Below are 25,035 nucleotides of genomic sequence, written 5' to 3' on the forward strand. Positions count from 1 at the left end.
ACTTAGATAAAGTGGATGAGGAAAAACCCTACCCATTAGCTGATGGTACAAGGACTAGGACACAGATTTAAGATTTTGGTCAGGAGATGTAGGGGAATGTGAGGGAGAACTTTTTACACGGCGAGTGGTACCTGGAACTCGCTGCCCATGAGGGTGGTGAAAGCAACAACAATCAATGGTTTCAAAAGGAAATTGGATGGGCAATTGAAGGAAATAAACTTGCAGGGATCAAGCAAGGAAGTGGGATTGACAGGATTTCTCCGCTGGAAACCGACATGGACTCGATGGGCTGAATGACCTCCTGCTGTGCTATGAATAATTCTATGGGCGAAATTTTACTGCCCCTCTTGCCAGCGGATTTTTCCAGTCCCGGCAAAGTCAATGGATTTTTGAACAGCTCACTGCAAATTTGGGCCCCACCCCCACCACGATAGGGCTGTAAAATTCTACCCTATGACTCCCTATTAGTGTGCGAGAACGGATTTTTAAAAAATATTTTGGTGGAATATTGTGTTATTCTGTAAAGAAGGCTGGCTGGATGTCTGTGTGTGTATGTATGTGTGTGTGAGAGATTTAATTAATCTGGGCAAGAAATTGATAGGAGTCAGGCTGTCTGGGTATTTGAAAACATGAAAAAATTAAAGGTGTTAAGTTTGAGGTACAAGTAAATAAGTTAGATCTTTCTTCAGTCCTGGTGAAAGGTTATCAGACTGTTAGCTCTGTTTCTCTCCATAGATGCTGCCTGACCTGTTGAGTATTTTCAGCATTATCTGTTTTTATGCCAGATTTCCTGCATCCAGAACTTTTGTACTATCTTATTATATGGAGGACTGTGCATTTCTGCACAAAAGCTAATTGCATTTGCAACTGGCTACATTATGTGAGGGATATTATTTTCTCCATCAAGGTTAGCTCAAAATTCAGTACTTTTTCACCTCTTTACAGAGATTTCCTAACATTGTTGTTCAGATCCTTCTGCATGGTGCTTGGTCATCTTTTGCATTATTCTGGCTGCAATTTTCATGATCAGGTGATTTGTCTGGTCAACAGGAATTCCCAACGTTGTGTTTTGTCTGAGTTGACATATGTGCTTAAACCTTTGAAAACATTCCAAACGAAAGGAGTCACTTGAACAAATAAAGACATTTGCTTTTATTTTGCCTCATTGCAGACATCACTAATCAAGTTACTTGGAGTGTATTTTTTTTTTGTATGTGGTTTCTATACACTAGTCAATCTCTCATGGTATTATTCACTAAGTCAGTGGTGTTATGATAAGTCAGCATCATGGGTAATAGAATCTGACATTGGGGATGGCACTGGGAACTTGAAACATTGTGAACAGAGCATGTGGGTTCTGAAATGGGACATTGGGGTCCAGCATTATTTTGAATGGGTTCTAATGTCTTGAAGTACTGGGAGCAGAATCCTAGAATCTCTTCCTCCAGCATTTCAAGAATTCTAAGACTGCAACATAGCTTGGTATTTTTGAGAATTGGGTAGGGAGGTTACAACATTTTGTAGTTCTGAGGTCAGGGAGTACTAGGATTGCAATTTAGGAAGGAGAGGAGAGGAAAAGCTAGGGAGAGTGGTAACAGGTACACCAGAACTGTGAAGGGAGTTTTGGAGCAACAAGGGGATCAAAGTCTGGTAGTTCTGGGGGATGCTGCCAGTATTAGGAGTCAGGCAGAATTAGATCTAGATAATTGGGAGAAGGAGACCCAGGAGAACTTTCTTTAATTCCAGTATTTTATTTAATGAATCCTGCATAGTGCAGTAGGTTAGCATTATTCTGTGATTTACTTCAAAGGCTTCAGTTAGTATCTAACTCAGATTGTTGGAATGACAGTCATGGTCATATTTATCTACCAGCTGAATAGTCTTCAGTGAAATAATTCTCGTCATTCACAGTATAGTTTTTACTGGCAGAGTCTGGAATACAAAACTGTAAGGGCAAAGCCTTTGAAGTAAAACACAGCATAATGCTAACATACTGCAAATGGCAAACTCAGCTCCCACAAGTACTATTGGTGTGACATTTATAAAAATAACAACACTGTAGGAGAAGATATGACCTTACCAGTTTAGGGGCTAAAGTATATTATTGGCACATTACTGAGGGTGCTTTGCTAAGCACAAAGCCTGTGGCATACCCAGGGCCACAGCATTCTATATCGATAGAATCTCTGCCTGCTGCAGAAATAACAATCTGGAATTGGGTGAATTGTTTGGACAAGCAAGAGGCATGAAACCTACAGTTAACACAGCATTTAGTTAATACAGGATTCTTGAAGGAGCAGGCACAAGAAGACGAGTTGAGTGCATTAACTAAGACATTTTCTGTAAAAATGAAAGGTGTGACTCTTACACCTTTCCTACTTCCGATAATTCTGCCACTTCTCCTGTTCCCATAATCCAAGGAACCTTTTACCACACCCACGCCCCCACATTCTGTCAGCAGGCTGTAAGTTTATAATTCAAGTGCCACTCTAAATTTGTGTTCTGATTCTCATCCTAGGAAATGCATGGAACACTTAGTAAATTTTGCACAGAAACAATTGATTTACAAAATCCACATTGCCACAGAATCTGCGTGATCTTGTCTTGCCTTGGGCTTACCTAACCTTGAAGGTAGCTCTGTAGCTAAATAAATCTATAACTCACCACCCTTTCCTATCCTCCTCTCTATTCCTTGAAAAAAGATTTGAGATTTATACGATGACCTTTGGAATAAAGCTTCATGAACATGTTTATAGCTATTGTACCTAAGGAAGCTGGGCTTTTTATTCAGTTACTTAGTCACTGTTCCTAAATTTGAATGTTTCTCTCATTTCTTGGTGTCCAGAACTGAATGCAGTAATTAGGATACAGCCTGATAAGGCACTACAAAGGATCCAGCTCTAACCTAATTCATTTTAATGAGTGCAGGGAAAGAACAGATTTTTTATGAACAATTGGGGCTGATTTGGTTTGTTGCTGTAATTGGGTTGTCGGTGGGCATTGTGATTGTGCCACCTGCCTAACTGCAGCAGGAGTCCTGAACCATCTTGGTATTGGGCCTCATTAGCATGTGGCTGATGAGCTGAAAGTGCTGAATGGCTGCTCCAAGGCAATGCATTGGTCAGGGAGGGAGGGAAAACACCCAGCTCCTTTGCTGAATGCCTATTTTAAGGCCTGCTCGAGGATTGGGCGAGGAGGTGTGAACCTATCATGAGATTTTGGTAAGGTGAGTCTCACTGATTTTTATGCTGCTTGCACTATGGACTGCAGCAGTTCAAGAAGGCAGCTCACCATCACCTTCTCAAGGGCATTTAGGGATGGGCAATAAATACTGGCCCAGCCAGCGACACCCACATCCCATGAATACAAAAAAATGTTCTCATCAGGAAATTGAAAGGGGGCCAAATAATCCAAATGAATAATGATATGCTTATTAATTAGAATTGTTCAATGGACTTTATTGCACTTAACTACTGAATTTTAATACCCTAAGGAATTGATTGCTTTAATAAGAATATCTATTGTTTAGAATATAGATTATATTTTGGAAATTCATTGAAAAATGCCATACCATAGGGACTTTTCTTTCGGTCTAAATTTGCCTATCAAGCTATGAACTGTAGTAATACCATATATTTTGTTCCCAGTTGCTATGCAGTGCTTGGAAAATGTCTTCAAAATAAGTTCACAAGATATCCATCTGGCAGTCTCACCACCTTTAACAGAGATATTTTCTGCAGCCGTTACTAAGGTGGGTCTAAATAAATTGATATGGGAAATCTAATCATAATAATAGGTAGGAGATACATTGACATACCATGGAAACGTGGGTGCAATTCCATGAATGAATTTCCAGTCTCAGCTAGACTGTCAGAAGAATGGTTTAAGCAATACAAGGTACCTCCAGAGGCAACTGGAGAACAAGTAGACACAACACGGCTGATTTTACAAATGTAAACTTCTGGTGGGAAGCATGACTATTCGAGCACATATCAGGAATTTGTGGGTGAGTCTCCTTCAACCTTTTCATTTTAACTGAAGGAAAATCACAAGAAGCATGCCCATAATTTCCCAAAAAGCGTTCCCAGGTGAGGCTCCCCACTAACAGGGGAATTTCATAAAATTGACCCAATGTGTTCTTACACATGACATAGCAGTTTATTGTAAAGCAGAGATCTGGCACCAAGTCACATATCTGGCCCCTCAGCTTTAGAATAATACAAGTTTTGAGCTTTCTTAAACAACAAGAAGTAAAAATGTATTATTCAGTTTTGTTTGTCAAGCACAGACCAGTAATGTGTGCAAGAGGCTGAGTGCACTGGCAGATATGAACATATGAATTAGGAACAGGAGTAGGCCGCTTGGCTCCTCGAGCCTGCTCCACCATTCAGTAAGATCATGGCTGATCTGATTGTAATCTCAACTCCACATTCCCACCTACCCTTGATAACCTTTCACCCACTTGCTTATCACGAATCTATCTAGCTCTGCCTTAAAAATATTCAGACCCTGCTTCCACCGCCCTCTGAAGAGAGTTCCAAAGATTCGCTACCCTCAGAGAAAAAAAATTCTCCTCATCGCTGTCTTAAATGGGCCTTATTTGGACCCCTTATTTTTAAATAGTGACCCCTAGTTCTAGATTCTCCCACAGGACGAAACATCCTTTCCACGTCCATCTTCTCAAAACCCTTCTGGGACTCTGATTTCAACTATGATGGATTATTGTATGTTTTGATATATGCAACACTACAGCTGTATTTTATATGAATAAAAATAAAATTTCCTACACAAAATTTCTCAGTACTTTTAAGCCTCCAAGATTATACTTGAACCCTTCTGATTCTGTTTCTGCTTCACGTTTTCTGATTCTGCTTAATGATGGATGTATGATACAAGAAGCACTTTAAAGCAATAACTAATCCATGGGTGGGGATGTTTCAGACAACGGCCAGGATCTTTTCTGTGCCCAATTGTGACTGACGTGTTCAGTGGGAGATCAGAGAATCTTGCGAGAAGGCCCTAGGCGTGTTTCCCGGTGACGTGAATCCACAAAGTGATTGTCCCCTCCCACCGTCAGTGCCGGGCCGCGTTTCCCGCTGTTGAGTCTCGGGAACTTAATTTAAATGTATTTGCATCTCATTATTGTGGCCACAGGCCGGATTCACCACCACCCCCCCCCACCAAAATCGTCAAATTTGAAGCCCACATCGGCGTGCTTTTATGACTACATGATTTACAACTGCTTTTAAAAGGTACGCACCTAGCGACCTGAACTTTGAAGGGAACTCAGAGGTGAGTGCACACAACTTTGCGCAGCGCTCACAATGATCCCAATGCAAGGAAGTAGCTCTGCAGATTCATGGGGGGTCACATCCTCTTTCGGCACTGAGTGGCTGTCCTCTTTTGGAGGGCGTTGGCACTAACCACTGCTGCCATCGCCTCCCATGCTAGATTTGTCACCTGGGATGAGGTTCTTCACCCGAAGTGAGGTAGATGACATTGCAGCTGGCCTCCATTATGTCTAGTAGGTGCTCAAGGGAGGCATTGCTAAATTTGGGGGCAGCATGTTTCCTGACTTTGGCAGCCAGCAGTTCCCAGCAGCTTCCTATCCCTTGAAGAGTGCTAGCTCCGTGCAGGGGCGGCCTTTAAATATGGCGCCCCATTTACTGAAGGCCTGAGGTTACGGTGGGGAAGGGGAATCAGAGGCTGCCCTGTCAGCGATCTGATGTAAAACGCGTGCCTCTCAATTTTTTAAACAAAGTGGCACACGATATGGTAGAAAAAGCTGCCATTGGCGTTGGCGGGTCACATTCCGATTTCCCCGCTCGATATTGGACTTTGCCGATTTTTGGGACAATTCCGCTCAATGTTATAATTTCAAGCACCGAGTTAGTAGTTTACTGCTGTGTGGACCAAGTTTAAATTATGACCTTTAATCAATCCCTTCCATAGAAAGAAAGAGTGCAAATTCCAAGTCCCTCAGGCTATCCCAAAGTACCTAATGGTTAAAAAATACTTTTGAAATGTAGTCACTGTTTTGATGTAGGAAATGCCTGTCTGTCTACTTCCTTTCTCATTAAGTAAATACTGGACATATTTCATTTCTCATTAATTTTGTTAATTTTACATATGGTAGTTTTTCTTCAGTTCAGGTTCTTGCATAAATGTCTGAGGAGTTTGTGGACTGGTTTCATAGTAGCTGGAGGTTTTTTATTAACTTTTAATTGTTCTGTGGATTTTTTAATCATTTTGTTCATGTTTGAGTATCTTGACTAATGTAGCGTAGCATGACATTTTCAGTGATACTAAAGGCACCTATCACATTATTACAACTAGATTACAATCATGCTCATTCTCCTATTGAATACAGGAAAGTTGTATGTTTTTATTCATTCAAGGAATGTGGGTGTCACTGATAAGCCCAGCAATTAATGCACATCTCTAATTGTCCTTTAGAAGGTGGTGATGAGCTGCTGCCTTGAACCACTGCAGTCCATGTGGTATGATTATACCCATAGTAGTGTTGGGGAGGGAATTCCAGGATAAAGGCCCAGCCACAATGTAGGAACGTCGATATTTCTAAGTCAGGGTGCTGTGTATCTTGGAGGAAAATTTGAACATGGTGGAGTTCTCATGCATCTGCTGCCCTTGTTCTCTAGATGGGAGATGGTTTGGACGGTGCCCTTTAAGGAATCTTTGTGAGTTGCTGCATTGCATCTTGTGGATGGTATAAACTATTGCCACAGCGCATCGATGATGGATGGAGTACCAATCAATCGAGCAGGCTACTTTGTCACGGATAGTGCCAAGCTTTTTGATTTGTATCAAACTGCACTCATCTAGGCAAGTGGAGAGTATTACATCACACTCCTGATTCGTGTCTTGTAGTTGGTGGACAGGCTTTGTGGAGTCAAGAGGTAACTTACAGAATTCCCAGACTCTCACCCACTCTCAGTGGCTGATCACCACCCTCTCAACAACAATTAGGGATTGGCATTAAGTGCTGGCCTTATCAGCAACACCCAAGTATTTATGTGGCTGGTCCAGATAAGTTTCTGGTGACTGGTAACCCCCAGGATGTCCAGTAAATATGTAATTACTTCTTCATGTGGCAGCTATTCTGTTCTGACCCTCGGCGGCATCATCTGAAAACATAGCATCAGTTTTCACGGATATGCTGACAACACCCAGCTTTTACCTCAGCACCATGTCTCTCAACTCTCCATTGTCTCCAAATTCTCACACTGCTTTTCCGGTATCCAGGGCTAGATGAGCAGCAATTTCTTCCAATTAAATATTTGGAACACTGAAACCATTAATTATCCCCACCATGAACTATATTCCCTAGCCACCGACTCTATCCCTCTCTCTGGCAACAAACCAAGGCTGAACCAGACTGTCTGCATTATTGGTATTGTATTTGATCCCAAGATGAGCTTTCAGCCACATATCCATGCCACCACAAGACAGCCCATTTCCGGCTCTGTGGCACTGCCCGACTCCGCTCTGCCTCAGTTCATCTGCTATGGAGACCCTCATCCATACTTTTGTTACTTCCAGATTTGACTATTCTAAAACACTCTTAGTTGGGCTCCCATGTTCTATTTTCCATAAACTTGAGCCTCTGTCCTGGCTTGCGCTGGAGATCTTTTGCTTGCTGCCTCTGTACTTGCTGTCCTGCATTCAATCCTGGTTAAACAACACTTCAATTTTTAAGGTTTTCATCCTTGTTTTCAGATCCCTCCATGGCTTGACCCCTCCCTGTCTCTGTGGACTCCTACAGGCCTTCAGGATGTTTGTGCTCCTCAAATTCCAGCCTCTTTAGCATTCCGATTTTAATTGTTCCACCATTGGTGGCTGCGGAGTCCATTCCCTCTGTCCTAAGCTCTGAAATTCTCTCCCTAAATCTCTCAGGCTGGATACCTCACTTTCCTCCTTTAAGTCAATCCTTAAAATCTACCTCTTTGACCAAGCTTTTGATCATCTGCCCTAATATCCCATTATGTGGTTTGGTGTCATATTTTGTTTTATAATGCCTCTTTGAAGTGCCTTGGGACACTTTATTATCTTAAAGGCATTATATAAATCCAAGTTGTTGCAGTTAATTTAAAACCATGCACATTGAGTTTGTAAAATGTATTTAATTTTCCAAGGATTGAAATGCGTTTATTACTGAATGTTACCAACACTGGACATAATGGATTTTGCCTCTTGTTTCATAATGTTTGGTGAGTGCTTTTTTAAATGATAATTTTCTTTCTCATCCAAGGACCCAGTAGTGCAAACCTTGAGTAACTTTGCTAGGGTTAGTAACCTAGCATGTTTTTGAATAATGGTGTTTTAATTGCTAATTTATCTCCTTTTGGTCTCTGAATCATTTCAACCATTTTCCTGATGATGATGTTAGCTCAGTAAGGAAAATAATGGTGAAAATTAATATGAATTAAGCTTAGAAACCTTTCCTTCCAAAAACTGAGCCATTTGGCTGCAGATTTAGAATTTATAGTGTTATGGTAGGTTGCTTTTATCCACTAAGCCATACAGATTAGAACAGCATGAGTTTAATTATTAAGATAAAAGCAAAAAACTGCAGATGCTGGAAATCCAAAACAAAAACAAAAATACCTGGAAAACCTCAGCAGGTCTGGCAGCATCTGTGGAGAGGAACACACATGACATTTCGAGTCCGTATGACTCTTCAACAGAACTAAGTAAAAATAGAAAAGAGGTGAAATATAAGCTGGTTTAAGCGGGGCGGAGGGTAGAGCTGGATAGAGGGCCAGTGATAGGTGGAGATAACCAAAAGATGTCATAGACAAAAAGACAAAGAGGTGTTGAAGGTGGTGATATTATCAAAGGACTGTGCTAATTAAGGGTAGAAAGCAGGACAAGCAAGATACAGATAGCCCTAGTGGGGGTGGGGTGGGGTGAAGGAATCGAAATAGGCTAAAAGGTAGAGATAAAACAATGGATGGAAATACATTGAAAAATAATGGAAATAGGTGGGAAAAGAAAAATCTATATAAGTTATTGGAAAAAAGGTGGGGGGGTGGGTCGGAAAGGGGGTGGGGATGGAGGAGAGAGTTCATGATCTAAAATTGTTGAACTCAATATTCAGTCCGGAAGGCTGTAAAGTGCCTAGTCGGAAAATGAGGTGCTGTTCCTCCAGTTTGCGTTGAGCTTCACTGGAACAATGCAGCAGGCCAAGGACAGATATGTGGGCATGAGAGCAGGGTGGAGTGTTGAAATGGCAAGCAACAGGGAGATCTGGGTCCTGCTTGCGGACAAACAGAAGGTGTTCTGCAAAGCGGTCACCCAGTCTGCGTTTGGTCTCTCCAATGTAGAGGAAACTGCATTGGGAGCAACAAATGAAGTAAACTAAATTGAGGGAAATGCAAGTGAAATGCTGCTTCACTTGAAAGGAGTGTTTGGGCCCTTGGACGGTGAGGAGAGGAGAAGTAAAGGGGCAGGTGTTGCACCTTCTGCGGTTGCATGGGAAGGTGCTGTGGGAGGGGGTTGAGGTGTAGGGGGTGATGGAGGAGTGGACCAGCGTGACCCAGAGGGAATGATCCCTGCGGAATGCCGCCAGGGGGGATGAAGGGAAGATGTGTTTGGCGGTGGCATCATGCTGGAGTTGGAAATGGCGGAGGATGATCCTTTGAATGCGGAGGCTGGTGGGATGATAAGTGAGGACAAGGGGCACCCTATCATGTTTCTGGGAGGGAGAGGAAGGTGTGAGGGCGGATGCACGGGAGATGGGCCGGACACGGTTGACTGGTGACCGCTTTGCAGAACACCTTCGGTCTGTCCGCAAGCATGACCCAGACCTCCCTGTCGCTTGCCATTTCAACACTCCACCCTGCTCTCATGCCCACATGTCTGTCCTTGGCCTGCTGCATTGTTCCAGTGAAGCTCAACACAAACTGGAGGAACAGCACCTCATCTTCCGACTAGGTACTTTACAGCCTTCCGGACTGAATATTGAGTTCAACAATTTTAGACCATGAACTCTCTCCCCCATCCCCACCCACTTTCCGATCCCCCCCCTTTTTTTTCCAATAATTTATATAGATTTTTCTTTTCCTACCTATTTCCATTATTTTTAAATGTATTTTATCTCTACCTTTTAGCCTATTTCGATTCCTTCACCCCACCCCACCCCTACTAGAGCTATCTGGACCTTGCTTGTCCTGCTTTCTACCCTTAATTTGCACATTCCTTAGATAATATCACCACCTTCAACACCTCTTTGTCCTTTTGTCTATGACATCTTTTGGTTATCTCCACCTATCGCTGGCCCTCTATCCAGCTCTACCCCTCCCCCTTAAACCAGCTTATATTTCACCTCTTTTCTATTTTTACTTAGTTCTGTTGAAGAGTCATATGGACTCGAAACGTTAACTGTGTTCCTCTCCGCAGATGCTGCCAGACCTGCTGAGTTTTTCCAGGTATTTTTGTTCTTGTTATGAGTTTAATTATCTTTGTGTGATGACATATTTCTTCATAGCTGAGGCAACAGTTGCCACCTAACAATTGACTTTCATAGCCCTTGACTAGAAAAGAGTTCCAGCTGCTGATCACTACCCAGGGCCCATCTCTATACCATCCATCTGTCTTGGTAGACGATGGACTGCGCCCAGGGTATATGTTGCTTCTGTATTGAACATCATCTGTTGTGGGTGTAGGGGCTGATTTGTGAGTGGCAATCCTCATGCAATTGGTACAGATGAATACCATTGGCCCAAGGTCGAGTGATTTATTTTTCCCAGTGGGGGCTCTCTTTGCCGCCATCTGGTCATTTCTTTTGTCCTCTGTTTTTCCACACCCTTCCTGACTGCTCCCCATTCGACTCCAATCCCGGTTAACTTGAAGTCTTTCTTGCAGACATCCTTGCATCGCATACATGGGCAACCTGTTGGTCTCATGCAGTTAGCAAACTCGCTGTAGAGCATGTCTTTGGGGATGCAGTCATCATCCATTCCACTCCCATGACCCATCCAGTGTAGTCACCGCTGACTGAAGAGAGAAAACATGCTGAGATTCCTGCATGCTGGTGTACTTCCACATTTGACCGTCTTGCCAGGAGATGTCCAATATTCGTATGCACCTGCGAATGTTGAAGCCGTTTAGCCACGTTTCTTGGCTGCATAAGTTGTTCATGCCTCACTACTGTAAAGGACGGTGCTGAGAATAGGAGCTTGCTACACACCCAACTTTGGACTTTGGTTAGTTTGCTGTTGGTCCACACTCAAATTCTCAATTTTGACCTGACAGCTGCGGCCTTGGCAATCCTGGTATTGATTTCAGCATCAACGGACAGGTCGCTGTAAATGTTGGTCCAAGTTACGTGAAGCTGTCGACGACTTCCAGAATGAGGTTGTCAGTGTTGATGGAAGGTGGAGTCTCGATGTCCTGGCCCATAACTTTGATCTTCCTGACGCTGATTATCAGTCCAAACTCCTTGCAGGCCCAGGAGAGCCAATCTACAAGCTATTGCAAGTAAACTTCAGTATGGGATGCTGATGCGGCGCCATCAGCAAACAGCAACTCATAAACTAGACATTTTTCACTTTGATCTTGGCGCACAGTCTTGCCAAGTTGAACAGCTTACCATCGGCTCTGAAATGCAGGTGGACACTCTCGTTTGTGTCATCGAAAGTGTACGATAGCAGCATGGAGTAAAATATGCCAAAGAGAGTTGGTACCAGGATGTAGCCCTGCTTTACCCTGCTGCTGATTTTGAAAGACTCCGATGATCCTCCAGTGAAACTGTCGAAACCATATGTTAATGTGGGAAGAAGAAATGATGCCCAGGAGTCCAGACGAGCCGCCTACATTCCACGGCAGTTTAAAAAGTCTGTTGCTGCTGACAGGGTCAAAGACCTTGGTGTGGTCTATGAAGGCAAAGAGCAGTCTGCGCTGTTTGTGACACTTCTGTAACTGCCAAAGTGTAAAAATCATGTCAGCTGTCGATCTGCCAGCTCTGAAGCCGCATTGAGACTCAGGGTATGCCTTTGAAAAGAATAGCATCTGTGGATTTTCAGCCTGGACATGATTGAGCCCACTGTCATGTCCTGCATGGTAAAATAGCCTTCCACCACTCACTGTCAAGTCTTGCATGAAAAATGGCCATTTGGGCACAATATTCATAGGCTGCTACTGCAACCTTTGGAATCAAACCCTACCCTGGCAAGTGTCAGTGTGCTGTAAAGAGTGAGTTTTGGGAGAGGGATTGGGGAACTTATAAAATGGAAAACTCATCTTAATTGTTTTGTATTCTAGCACATGGAGGGAGGTCATGCTAAGTATGCAGCATGATTTGAGTTCCTAATAGTTTGTTTCAAAATAAAGTAATTTACAATTGAGAATCTTCTACTTTTAGAATGCCATTGAACTAAAATAACTGACAAAATTTGTATAATATACTTTTTCTTCTAGAAGGATTTGATATGGAACACTCCATCAGACTTTACTCCATCTGCACAAGATGTAATTAGAGCTGAACAGTTGAAGAATGAAGGTAACTTTGTGTGTGTACGAGCAGTTATTGTGTCATCATTTTAAAATGCTTAATCATAGTGCTCAACATGGCCACAATATTTTTGTTAACTTGATGGAATTGCTCAGGGATAAAAGATGCTAGTGTTAGTTGCTACAAATTACTGTATTTAAGGAGCAGTCATCATTTTGAAATGTTAAAAAATGTATTTGAATTATATCATTATCTCAGATGTAGTTGTTGTTTAGACTTGATTAAACGGTCAACATTCAGTACATTTCCCTGCACCTCCAGTCAGGGGAGGATGGGGTATTGTATTTGAAAACAGGTTTCTTAACTGTGTGTGGATTGCAAACAGACTTGGCACATGCTGTAGATTCCAGATGTTAATACCTCAGCTGATACTGGAGAAGATTAGAAAAATATCTGAAAAGCCAATGTCTGGATATACATGACAGCAAGTAACCAGTGCTTGGAGAATTCTTACTTGTTCTCTATTTAGTTCAATAATTTGGCTTACCTAGGACTACTTATTGAAAAATATGTTTCAAATTTGAAAGATGCTCCAATAACTCCAAAATATAGTACAAAAACAAAATATTGCAAAAGCTGGAAATCTGAAATAAAAACAGAAAATGCTGGAAATACTCAGCAGGTCTGGCAGCAACTTTGGAGAGAGAAACCAAGTTAACGTTTCAGGTCTGTAATGGTTCCCTGTTATAAACAAAAATATTAATCCGTTTTCGTAACTACCCCTTCCGAAAACAATACAATCCATATTCTATTCTGTCAACTTAACAGGAATTATACAGTGCGTTATGCACTTTAACATTGCTGTTATAGAGAGGCACAGCAAAGGTTAATTGTATTTCTCCATTAATGATAGAAAAACGAGTCACTTTTGATCCACTGCAACTACTGGTGGGTATTATGGCCAGAAACCTGCTTGTCCTTCAGCAGAAGATAGGGGTTGTAGGGGAGAAAAATATAAGTGTCTTGTAAAGGAAAGTTCTGCCCACAACCAACCCCTGTATAAATAATATTTGAGATAACCCATCTTTTAAAATAAAAACTGAACACTATACCTTTTTATTAAGATCAGTAAACCATGGGCAGAAATTTCCCTATGTCGGGCGGGCTGGGTGGGAGCAGGCGTGGAGCCGATCACCGCCCGCGGTCGGCTGCGCACTGCCATTTTACCTGGGTGGGCTGATTAAGGCCGCCCAGCGTAACGTGCGGCCGGTAGCACTGTCTGGGCAGGGGGAGGAGGGAGAGTCGGGGTCTGCACTCTTAATGCGCATGTGTGCGAAAGATCGCAGCAATCTCCCTGAGGCACGGAGCTGCCTCGGGGAGATTAAGTTGATATTAAAATAATTAAATAAAGCATTTAAAAAGTCACATGTTTTTATATTTCAGGAAATTATTTATTTATTTAATAAAACATTCAGGAAACCTCATCCCGCCCGTGGATGAGGTTTCCTGAAAAACGTGAAGGCCGCTTGGGCTCTTCACCTGCCTGCCAACCTTAAGGTTGGATAGGCTGTGTCATTAATAAGCTTGATTACTTTTTTAATGGCCTTAATAGGCCGTTGACAGTTCGGCGGGTGCGTAGCCACTTCCGGCATACGCCCGCCGAACAAAAGATCTAAATGATGCGCGATGACATCGGGATGCACGCCGGGCGTCATCTCATGTCATTTTGCGCAATAGCATGTCGGGCCTGCCCTCGCACACCAACGGCAATATTTTGGCCCACGAATGGCAGATGGTGAAATTTGAGTTCAATAAAAACATCTGGGGCAGAATTTTCTGCCTGTCAGGCAGGCGGGCCCAACCAAATCTCCGGCGGGCGAGGAGCCGATCCCCGCCAGCGAAGCGGGCCGCACCACCATTTTACGTGGGTGGGCCAATTAAGGCCCACCCAGCGTGACGTCCGGCGGGAAGCGCTATGCGCTCCCTGTGCGGGCGGGGGGGGGGGGGGATTCCCTAAAAGCGAGAGTGCGCGCTTTCGCCCATGCGCACGAAAGAGCGCACATCTCCCTGACGCTAAATACAGCCTCAGGGAGATCGCCTGGACTTTGAAAAATATTAAAAATAAAAAAAAAAAATCCCTTACATGTCCCCCTCATGTGACAATGTCACATGAGTTGGGACATGTTCATAATTTACAGAGTAACTTTATTAAAATTTTTAAAATGCTGCATGAAACCTCATCCTGCCGCTGGATGAGGTTTCATGTTTTCTCCATTTGCTGCTGGGGCTCCTGGCCTGCCCGCAAACCTTAAGGTTGGACGGGCAGGTCCTTCAGTTGGTTAAATGATCCTCTCAATGGCGGGCCCGCAGCTGATTTTGCTGTGCCCCGCCTTCCTGAAAATTTAAATGGGGCGGGATGACGTCAGGGGTTCCGCCCGATGTCATCCCGCGTCATTTTACGTGTTGGCGAGTGGGCCCCGCCCCCTGCTCGCCGACGGCAAAATTCTGCCCCTGGAATTAAAAGTCTGATGATGACCATGAAACCATCGTCAGTTGTCATAAAAACCCATCTGGTTCACTAATGTCCTTTAGGGAAGAAAATCTGCCATCCTTACCTGGTCTGGCCTACATGTGACTCCAGACCCACAGCAATGTGGTTGACTGTGAAATGCCCTCTGAACAAGGGTAATTAGGAATGGGCAATAAATGCTGGCATAGCCAGCAACGCCCACATCCCATGAACGAATAATTTTAAAAAATGAAAGGGAAAGCAGTGTGAGACCTGATGACGGTCATGCTCGGCTGGCAGAAACCCCAACGTAACCTAGCCAGATTTTTAAGACCAGAAGCAAGAGTTCAGGTAAATACTGGTCTTCTCAGCTGTTAGCCTTAACAGATTAAAGCAATATGTTTGGCTGGTGTGGGAAATGGGAAGGTCAAGTAGAAAGAAGAATGTCAACCTAAAGTAGGAATTAAAGCATAATTTTGGGACAAGTGACTTTATTCTGCATCTCGCTAATTCAGTATCTAATCAGGGAGCACCTCATGTTGACACTAGATATGCAAAAAGGAAGAAAGAATTTTCCCATGACTGATATCCTTTTCCTTTAAGGAGCACCAAGTGGAAGAGGAGATAGACAAGTGACAGGGAAGTAAGCAAAGCTGTTACTAGACTCTTTATCCATCAGGCCCTATATTCTGTTCCTTGGCAAAATCATTTTCATCACTGCCGGCATTGATTCCTGCCTATGTTATGGTAAAAAAAAACGAGCTCTGCTTATTTTCTCAGTGTAACAGACCATCTTATTAAAATGGAAAGCTTTGTTTTAAAATTCCATAACACAAAAGAAAATATAGTTAGATTATCCTGCTGCAGTACCTACTGCTTTAGAAAATGTGAGATATGTGTGACCGGTCATATTATTAAAATCTATTGTGCTCAGGTAGACATCATGGGCAGAATTTTCCCCGCATCTAGGGGGATGTTTAGGAGCGGGCACATGGAGGCACGCCTCCAATCGGCGCCCCCAATTGGGGGTGCACCGCCATTTTACGTGGGCAGGTCAATTAAGGCCCGCCCAGCGTGATGTCCGCCAGGATGCGCTTTGTGCTCCCTGTGCGGGTGGGGTGGGGGGGGGGAAATTCCCTGAACCAAGAGTGCACTCTTTTGCGCATGCACACGAAAGAGCGCACTCATCTCCCTGAGACTAAGTGCTGCCTCAGGGAGATCGGCTCCACACTAAAAAATCTTAAAAATAGAAGAAAAAAAAATTTCCCTGACATGTCCCCTCATGTGACACTGTCACGTGAGTTGGGACATGTCCATCACTTTCAAAGACACTTTTATTACATTTTTTAAAACCTACATGAAACCTCATCCCGCCCGTGGATGAGGTTTCATGCTTTTTCTAATGCCCGCCAGGGCTCCCGGCCTGCCCGCCAACCTTAAGGTTGGACAGGCAGGTCCACTAATTACTTTAATGAGTCTGTCAATGGCCTCAATTGGCCATTGACAGGTCGGCGGGCACAAAGCTGATTCTACTGAGCCCCCGCCTACCTGAAAATTGAAATGGGGCGGCATGATGTCGGGAGTTTCGCCCAATGTCACCCCACGTCATTTTACGCGTCGGCGAGACCCGCTCCCCCCGCTTGCCGACCAGGAAACCCTGGCCCATAAATTAAAGATCACAGCCTGTAAGTTGACCTGGCGTATAAAATACCTCGTTTTATCTGTGCCAAAATCATGTTTAGGCCCGTAGTCGGTGTATAAGTCGACTTGCCTTTTCTACTAAGAAAATAATACTTGCATTAAGGGTCAGCCTCAATTTTTCACTTCAGAAATGCATGTTTTACTCACCTTGCAAATCAGTACATGGGATCAAGCAGGCGATATGGGCCATGTTGCCAAGAAGTCGCCGAGGAGTTTAAGACACGCCCACGCAGAGCAGACTGTGTATGGTGAATGATGAACAGAAATAGGTCCTCCTACAAAAAAGAACAAAGTATGAAGCTGGTTTCAATTTTGTGTTTCAAGCTAAAGGTTGTAACATTTGCTAACTTGTCAAATAATTCTGCTGCAGTGAGGGAATTCAGTGTTAGTGAAAAACTGGTGCGAGATGGTGTTCTGTATCATGGACTTAACCATTCACTTTGCTAAATCAGTACTTCTTAAAATTTCTCTTAGGGGGTTAATTGAGTGTGGAAATTCAATTAGGTGAAAGTGTACCCAGTTAAAAGGCTCCTAACAGCCTGGACTGGATTTGACCCCAAGCCCCAGAGATGAAATGTGTGTGTGCTCATCCAGTCCCTCTTTATCTAATTTTCATTGTGTACTATTTTTATTTCACTTCTGTTTTAATGTATATGTCATTCTTGGAAAAGAACAAGGCTTTTTAAAAAGAACCCATCAGGTCTATCAGAATCTGACAAGTTGATGTTTAGGTTTTGATGTTCTGATAAAAATCCTATATAAAAATTTGACCCTACTGTGTTCCTAACCAGATGTTGCTCTATATATAACTCTTGTTTTCAAATTCCTCCATAGCCTCACCCCATCATATCTCAGTATCCTCCACCAGTCCCACAAAACTCAGAACCTTGTGTTTCTCAAATTCTGGCATGACTTTGCCTGAGTCAGCTCATCTGCTGTTAGAATCCCCATTCAAGCCTTCATTACCTCTAGACTTGACTATTCCAACATATGCCTGGCTGGTCTCCCACATTCTACTCTCCATAACTTAAGGTCATCCAAAACTCTGCTGCCTTGTCTTAATTTGCAGCATATTCTGTTCACCTATCACCCCTGTATTTGGCTCCCGGTCAAGTAACTTCTTGACTTTAAAATTCTCATCCTGGTTTTCAGATTCCTGCACGGACTTGCCCTTCCCCATCTCTGTAATCTCCTCCAGCTCCACAACCCTCTGAGAAATCTGTGTTCCTCTAATTCTGGTCTTTTGTGGATCCCCAGTTATAATTGCTCCACTACTGGTGGCTATGCCTTCTGTTGCTGAGACCCCAAGCTCTGGAATTACTTCCCTACACCTTTCTCCCTTGCTTTCCGCCTTTAAGACACTCCTTAAAACCTTCCTCTTTGACCATGCTTTTGGTCATCTGACCTAATGTCCCCATAATGTGGCTTGATGTCATACAGGCGCTTTTTATAATGCTCCTGTGAAGTGCCTTGGAATGTTTCATTATGTTAAAGGTGCTATATAAAGATAGAGCTTTTACAAGCAGCAATAAATGCCTGTAAACTCAAATGTATAAAAGTTCAACCTGAAAGCAAGCTACCAACAGTTTCAGCTGGATAAAGGTATTTGGAGGAAGACTAAAAAAGGAAAGAGAAGTAAATTAGATCCAGAAAAGCTTTATGTTAGAGGCATAGGATTTGAGAACATGGGGACCTTGTTTAAATTTAAGGATATCAAAAGAAAATGTAAAATTTAGGAATCATTTTTTGAAGAAGAGAGCAATGGAAACGTTGAACTGATTACCAGTGGGAGTAAAACTGGACTGGATAAATTTCGAGTAGTAATTAGGATTCGGTTATGAAATCAAAAAAATAAACCTGATGGGAAGGAATAGATTGACCAATATTTTTTCCTATATAAGTATAGTGATATTGCTTTGTTAAGAATAATTCCAATGTTCCTTAGAAAAAATAAGAAATCAATGATGGAAATGTAAATCTGGCTTCTCTGGCAGCTGAGCCATACAGAATATAGATGTCACATGCAGTCCTGGCCATGTTGAATTATAGAATCTCAGCAGAAGTGGTAATAAGGATGCTATGATGCAGCTGGTAACTCATACTTAAAGAAAAAAGAGCTGCAATTTACACTCCTGATCACTATCTAAAGCCTTAGCTAGAAATATGGATATCACTGAAGCCCAAACCTAGCTCTGTTTGTTGTTCTTGTAGTCAAATAGGTCATTGAAACTCTCAAAGAATAGCCGGTTAGGTGAGATACCGGAGGGTTGATGTCACCTGCAGGGAATAAGCACCTTCAGGACATAAAGGAGCGCAAAAATTAGCAGAAGCAGCAAAATAAATTTAAAACTGTAAACAATAACTGAGAATGATATGGAGTGTCACCATTTTAAAAATATACAAAAACAAAGTTACATTTCCTAATGTCCATCTGTAGTGAACCTCTTGGATGTAAAGTGGACGTTTAAGGTTACAGTTTTTAAAATTTGAGTTACTGTTATATAATTAGAAAAGGTAAACAAACATAAATTACAAAACAACCGTATGAGAATAAATTTTCAAATATGAATGATTGACTTTACTTTGTAATTTGTATTTGTTTAAATATTCCAGGCAACAACTATATAAAAGAGGAGAACTACAGAGCTGCTGTAGACTCATACACTCAAGCAATTGAATTGGATCCAAATAGTGCAGTTTACTTTTGCAACCGGTAATAATTCTTTCCACTGTCTTTTTTGTATTGATTTGTATGTTTCAGTATAATTACATTTGTTAAGATAAAAACAGAATAAGTGTCACCAGGGAGGAAATTGTAAAGTTATGATTCGACAGATCTAGGGAGAAGATTTCTCTAGTGCTTTGAGTATCAAAATTGTAAATTTGTCCTTTTTGAATTAGTTTAAAATTTTACTGCACACAACACACACAATGGTTAACTCCTACCTTTCCCATTTCAATGTCAGTGGAACCCTGAGATTTGAGTGAAAACCTTTCATTCACACCGCAGCATATGTTTTGTGTTGTGAATATCAACATTCAGTTGATGAGATATTGACTGTTAAGTAAAATGTTGGTTTGCCTTTATTGAATGAGTATAATTCAATGGCACTACAAAATGTCATGGTTGGAAAGAGTACAATTAGGTTATTGGATAGATTACTGTGAAGTTAGTTAATATTGTACATTCATTCAAGGTAGTACCATTTAATAATTTTAATTTTCAGTTTATCCCTATAATAATTAATTTGATTTCCAAATTTGATGATCTTCTAAAAATGATGCAATCCAGTCAAAGTATTTCAGGATACATTTTTAAAAACGCTATGTCATGGATCTATTGTGTGTATTGGCTGATCGCTTGCTTTTTATTTAATAAGAAATTTACTGTTAAAATTATTGGCCACTAAAACATTTGAAGAGAAGATTGCACTGAAGCAGCTTGTTTCAATTTTGCTAATATTTACCTGTTGTGTGAGGCCTTGGTACTTTGTGTTGCAGCCTGTTTCAGAAATATTACTCAACAACATCTACTTTAAGTTAAAGTTTGGTAAACACTAAAACCTAGATCCTAGGGGCTGAATTTTGCCGTCGGCGAGCAGGGGGCGGGGACGTGCAAAATGATGCGGGATGACGTCGGGGGAACCCCCGGTGTCACCCCGCCCCATTGAAATCTTCAGGAAGGCGGACCCTGATTTTGCTGCGGGCCCGCCGACTTGTCAGTGGCCAATTGAGGCCATTGACAGGATCATTAAAACAATTAAAGGACATACCCGTCCAACCTTAAGGTTGGCGGGCAGGCCAGGAGCCCCGGCGGGTAATAGAAAAAACATGAAACCTCACCCACCGGCGGGATGAAGTTTCATGTGGGGTTTAATAAAGTTTTAGTGAAATGAATTAACATGTCCCATCTCGTGTGACATTGTCACATGAGGGGGTCATGTTAAGGATTTTTTTTCTATTTTCAATGTTTATACAGCTGTCAGCGATCTCCCTGAGGCAGCACTTAGCCTCAGGGAGATGTGCACTCTTTCGTGTGCATGCGCGAAAGAGCACACTCTCACATTTGGGGAATCCCCCCCACCAGCACAGGAAGCGCATTGTGCTTCCCACCGGGCGGGCCTTAATTGGCCCGCCCACTTAAAATGGTGGCGGGACCCGCTTCTCCGGCAGGGATTGGCTCCCCGCCCGCCGGAGATTGGATCGGGCCTGCCCCGCCAAGTAGGCAGAAAATTCTGCCTTAGATCTTTGACCAGTACATTTTGGCATATAGTACTTCCACTTTTCCATCCAACTCTGAAATATAACCTGACTTTTCTTTTCATAGAGTTCAGATGCTAAAATTTGTATGTAATTTGTTTAGAGCTGCTGCTCAGAGCAAACTTAATAATTACACTGCAGCAATAGAGGACTGCGAGAGAGCAATAGCCATTGACCCAGACTACAGCAAAGCTTATGGAAGGATGGGGTATGTAATTATATTTTTCAAATTCATTTTTAAAAAACTATTTTAAAAAATCTTAAAATGTTAATTCTGTGATTGCCCACATAAGGGTGACTGCATGTCAGTAAATTTCATGACTTGCCACAGGTGCCAGTAGCCATCCAGTACTTGATAATTGGCATGTTGATTGTGGTGATTGGGGCAAAGAGAGAGATTATATCAGTTGAGATTCATGCCCAAACGTACCCAGGGTTCACTGGGTAACGGTCACCAGGACCATAGGTTGTGTCCCAGTCACTGCCTGTATTGTCTTGCATTGCAGTGTGCATTGTGTATTCTTTGATTTTGTAACTAAATTTCAAAAATTAACCACCTACCATTTAATAACACATCCAATACCATTAGTAATTACCATTTTTTTCAGTTTGGCATTGACTTCTTTGAACAAACATTCAGAAGCAATCACCTATTACAAAAAAGCTGTGGAATTGGATCCTGAAAATGGCACTTTCAAATCAAATCTGAGAGTGGCAGAACAGAAAATCGGAGAGGCATCTAGTCCAGTGAGTGTTGTTTTCCTGAATGTGTAGTCTTTGTGATGTGCTGTAACTTGCCAGCTTTAAAATTAAACTTTACACCTAGATTTTGCAGTACATTGAAACGTTTTTTTTCTGTCATGGTGTTTCCCTGCCCCTTGAAAAATAAATAACACTTTTCTCATTGATGATCTCCAGCTGGTCACTATGGATGACTTACAGGTAATTTTGGGAAGACAGTGACTCCTTTAAGATATTACCAATTAAATACACAGCATGTATTTGGGACACATGCAGTATGGATAAAATATGAAAATCCTAAGATATCCATAATTTATTTTCTGGAATTGGGGAACTATGCTTCTTACATTTCTCCTCGAGTATGTTATGATCTCTGTAGAGACCAATAACCTTTTTTAAAAAATTGTATTTCCATTTAAAGCTGGAAGGATAACACAAGATTTCACTTTTTTAAGACTTTTACTATAATAAATCAAGAGGAAAAGGAACGAGGAGAGTATGCAGCCTTGTCATGTTTCAATAATGATGTTGAAGGAGTCCATGGTGCCCATGCTGGTCTTGACACAGCAGCTGGAGTCATGGTATAAGGCTTTGGAAATGTTAATATGCCACTGCAGGATGCCGTACTGTCTTGTAATGTACCAGAGTGACTGCCCATGGATGCTGTCGAAAACCTTCTTGAAATCAATGATGTTAATAACAAGTGACTTCTGATACTCTCGACTTTGATACTCTTTGATGTTCCTGAACGTAAAAATCTGCTTGCTGTATGGTCTGCCAATTTGGAAACATGCCTGTTCTTCACAGAGTGTATTGTATACTTCTGCTCTCAACCTGTTGAGGAGCACTTGTACTGAAGACCTTGCCAGGTACTGACAGCAGTGTTTTGCTCCTCCAGTTGTTGCAGTCACTGATGTTCCCCTTCTTTGGCAGCTTGTCAATACCCCTCGTCTTCAATCATTTGTCCTCTGCAGTCCAGATCCTGTTGAACAGATCCATCAACTTTGTTATCATGGTGTTCTTGCCATGTTTCAACAGCTGTGTTGATATCTCATCAATCCCAGATGCCTTGATGTTCTTTGGACCTCTGATCTGGTAACTACTCTCAGGTTAACGTTCAGCTGCTGAGGTACGGTGCAGTCATCGAACTCGAATGTGGAGCTGGGGTTGGGTTAGGTGAGGATCTCCTGAAAGCGTTCCATTCATCTCATCTCCTGCTCCTTGTCCGTGAATAGTGTCCTGCCGTCCTAGCCCTTGATTGGTACGGTGGTGTACCTTCTGCACCAGTCAGCTCTTTTACAGTCCTGTACAGTGTCTTGGAGTCATTCTGATTTGCTGCTTCTTGTGCCTCTCTGCTTTTTTTATCCGCCCTTATTTGTCTCTCTTCAGCTCTTCTTTGCAGCTTTATCCAGTCCTCTGTACTCCTCATCTTCTCATCATTGTTCAATGTTCTTTTCCTGGTCCCTCTTGATCTTCACCAGCTTTCTTTCATCAATCAATTTCCACGTTGGATCAGTGCTCCATCATTCTTTGTTACCTCCACCCCGTCCAATGGTGACTTCTGCCCTCTCCTTAATCCCTCTTTTGAAAATTTCCCATTGTTCCTCAGTGTTGCCTGTCCTCAGTAGTACTTTGAATCTATTGGAGAGGGCCAGCCAGAAACTGGCAGACATGTCCTTGTCCTTCAGTTTCTTTGTTGCAAATAGCCGCTGTGACTTTGTGGTCATTGTATTCTTCAGCTTCAAGGGGATCTTGCTGAGCACAAGGTTTTCCTCTTGGTTATTGATTTCATCATGAGGAAGGCAGTGGCGGGTGCAGCTGACACCGCTGGCTGACAGACCTGGATTTTGCAGACGACATTGCACCGCTGGCCAAAGAACCACTTATACTCCAAGACTTGGTCACCAGTCTTAAGAGTAACTGTGCCAAGGTTGGTCTATGCATCAGCTGCAAGAAGACCAAGACAATGAGAACTGAACAGCAACAAGACCCTCCCCATCACCGCCTGCCAACGGAACACCGAGAATGCCCACCACTTCCCCTATGAAGGAAGCAACATCTCCAGGGAGGAGGATGTAGAGAACAACGTCCACACAAAAATCAGCAAAGCAGCACCGGTCTTCCACTGGCGCCACACGGTGTGGGTATCCCAACACCATCAACCCAGCCATGAAGCTGCAACCACCCTACATGTCCATAGTAGTACCAACTGCAGTCAATGACAGTGAAACATGGAAGTGAACAGCATAGCTGGTGTGTAAGTTGGACGTGTTTCACCAGCATAAGATCCTGGGTGTCACATGGAGAGATAGCATCATCAACAAGGAAGTGTTATAGAGGACTGGTCAGAGGTGCCTGCGAGATATTGTAACGGAGAGGTGACTGATGCTGGCAAGACTCGTTCTTTGCCTCCCAGACGTTCACCCCGCCAGAGTGGCAATAGAGTGGACACCACCGGGTGGATGAAGAAGAAGACGGGGTCAGCAGAAGACCTGGTGAAGTGCATTTAAGGTGAACCTCCAAGAACGGTAACCATCTGGAGCAAAAGGGACTGCAATGGACCTCCGGTGGCGGAGTCTTGCTGACCATAGTTCCTTCAGTCCCATGTGGAACAAAGTCTAATTAAGACTATAACAAAAGACTAAAAGCACTCTTGACTTTGTAGGCAACTTACACTTTAAACCACAGAGCAAAACTTTCCCCCTTTTTACTTATAGCACAAAGGAAAAAACACACTTCACAGATATTACACTGTCCTGTCAGCAGTCATTCGATTTTCCTGGACCCAGTCAAACATGATTCTGAGCTCTCAAGGGTTTGCTTCCTTTCCTTCCCTTTCCCAGCTTGGTAACTTTTAACTCCAGAACTGCCTTCCATAGTGAGGCATAAGCTAGATGAATCCTCCAGCCTTGTTTCAACTCATGAATTTGGCCTTTTCAGTCTGAGCACAAGCATTACTGCATGGTAAACCATAGAAACTTTCGGCTTTGAACTGCCCACTGTCTCCTGGATCCTGGCAGACTAACTCTGTCTGTGATTTCCAGGAACATGTTATAAAACCATTCTCTCTCAAAGCCCATCTCAATGGCAATGTGAATCATATGGACCTTGTACCCAAGAGGAAATGCTGATTAGCTATCCATGAGAAATGAACAGTTTAAATCATAATTGTGTACAACCCAACATTCTCAACACCTTGTGGGATTTTGGAGACTAGTAATCTAACCACCAAGCACAGATGCTGCTGCCATGAACACCATACACCTTATTTTCAGCAAACAATCTGGGCCTAACTTGAATCTTTCACAGCCCCTTCTACCAGACCCCTTGTCAGGCAGACTTCAGAATAGGT

General features: G+C 42.6%; 2 protein-coding genes across 5 annotated transcripts in view; both read left to right on the forward strand.

Moving 5' to 3' along the window:
* trim23 (tripartite motif containing 23) overlaps positions 1-25,035 on the forward strand; it is a 270,598-nt gene that overhangs the window by 75,771 nt on the left and 169,792 nt on the right. The gene's annotated exons all lie outside the window — the stretch shown is intronic.
* The window catches only part of sgtb (small glutamine rich tetratricopeptide repeat co-chaperone beta), a 56,075-nt gene that overhangs the window by 17,715 nt on the left and 13,325 nt on the right, over positions 1-25,035 (forward strand). For 2 of the 4 annotated variants that reach the window (XR_013577536.1, XM_078548761.1), the window contains exons 3-7: positions 3,648-3,751; positions 12,439-12,520; positions 19,296-19,395; positions 21,046-21,150; positions 21,551-21,689. Coding sequence is in view for 2 of the 4 variants with exons in the window: in XM_078548761.1 (XP_078404887.1) it covers positions 3,648-3,751; positions 12,439-12,520; positions 19,296-19,395; positions 21,046-21,150; positions 21,551-21,689 (530 nt within the window). In the remaining 2 variants the exon portion in view is untranslated. The remainder of the gene's footprint in view (positions 1-3,647; positions 3,752-12,438; positions 12,521-19,295; positions 19,396-21,045; positions 21,151-21,550; positions 21,690-25,035) is intronic. The other 2 variants (XR_013577541.1, XM_078548769.1) reach the window with 1 other exon arrangement.

Source organism: Cetorhinus maximus, chromosome 1 (assembly GCF_964194155.1).
Source record: "Cetorhinus maximus chromosome 1, sCetMax3.hap1.1, whole genome shotgun sequence".
NCBI lineage: Eukaryota > Metazoa > Chordata > Chondrichthyes > Lamniformes > Cetorhinidae > Cetorhinus > Cetorhinus maximus.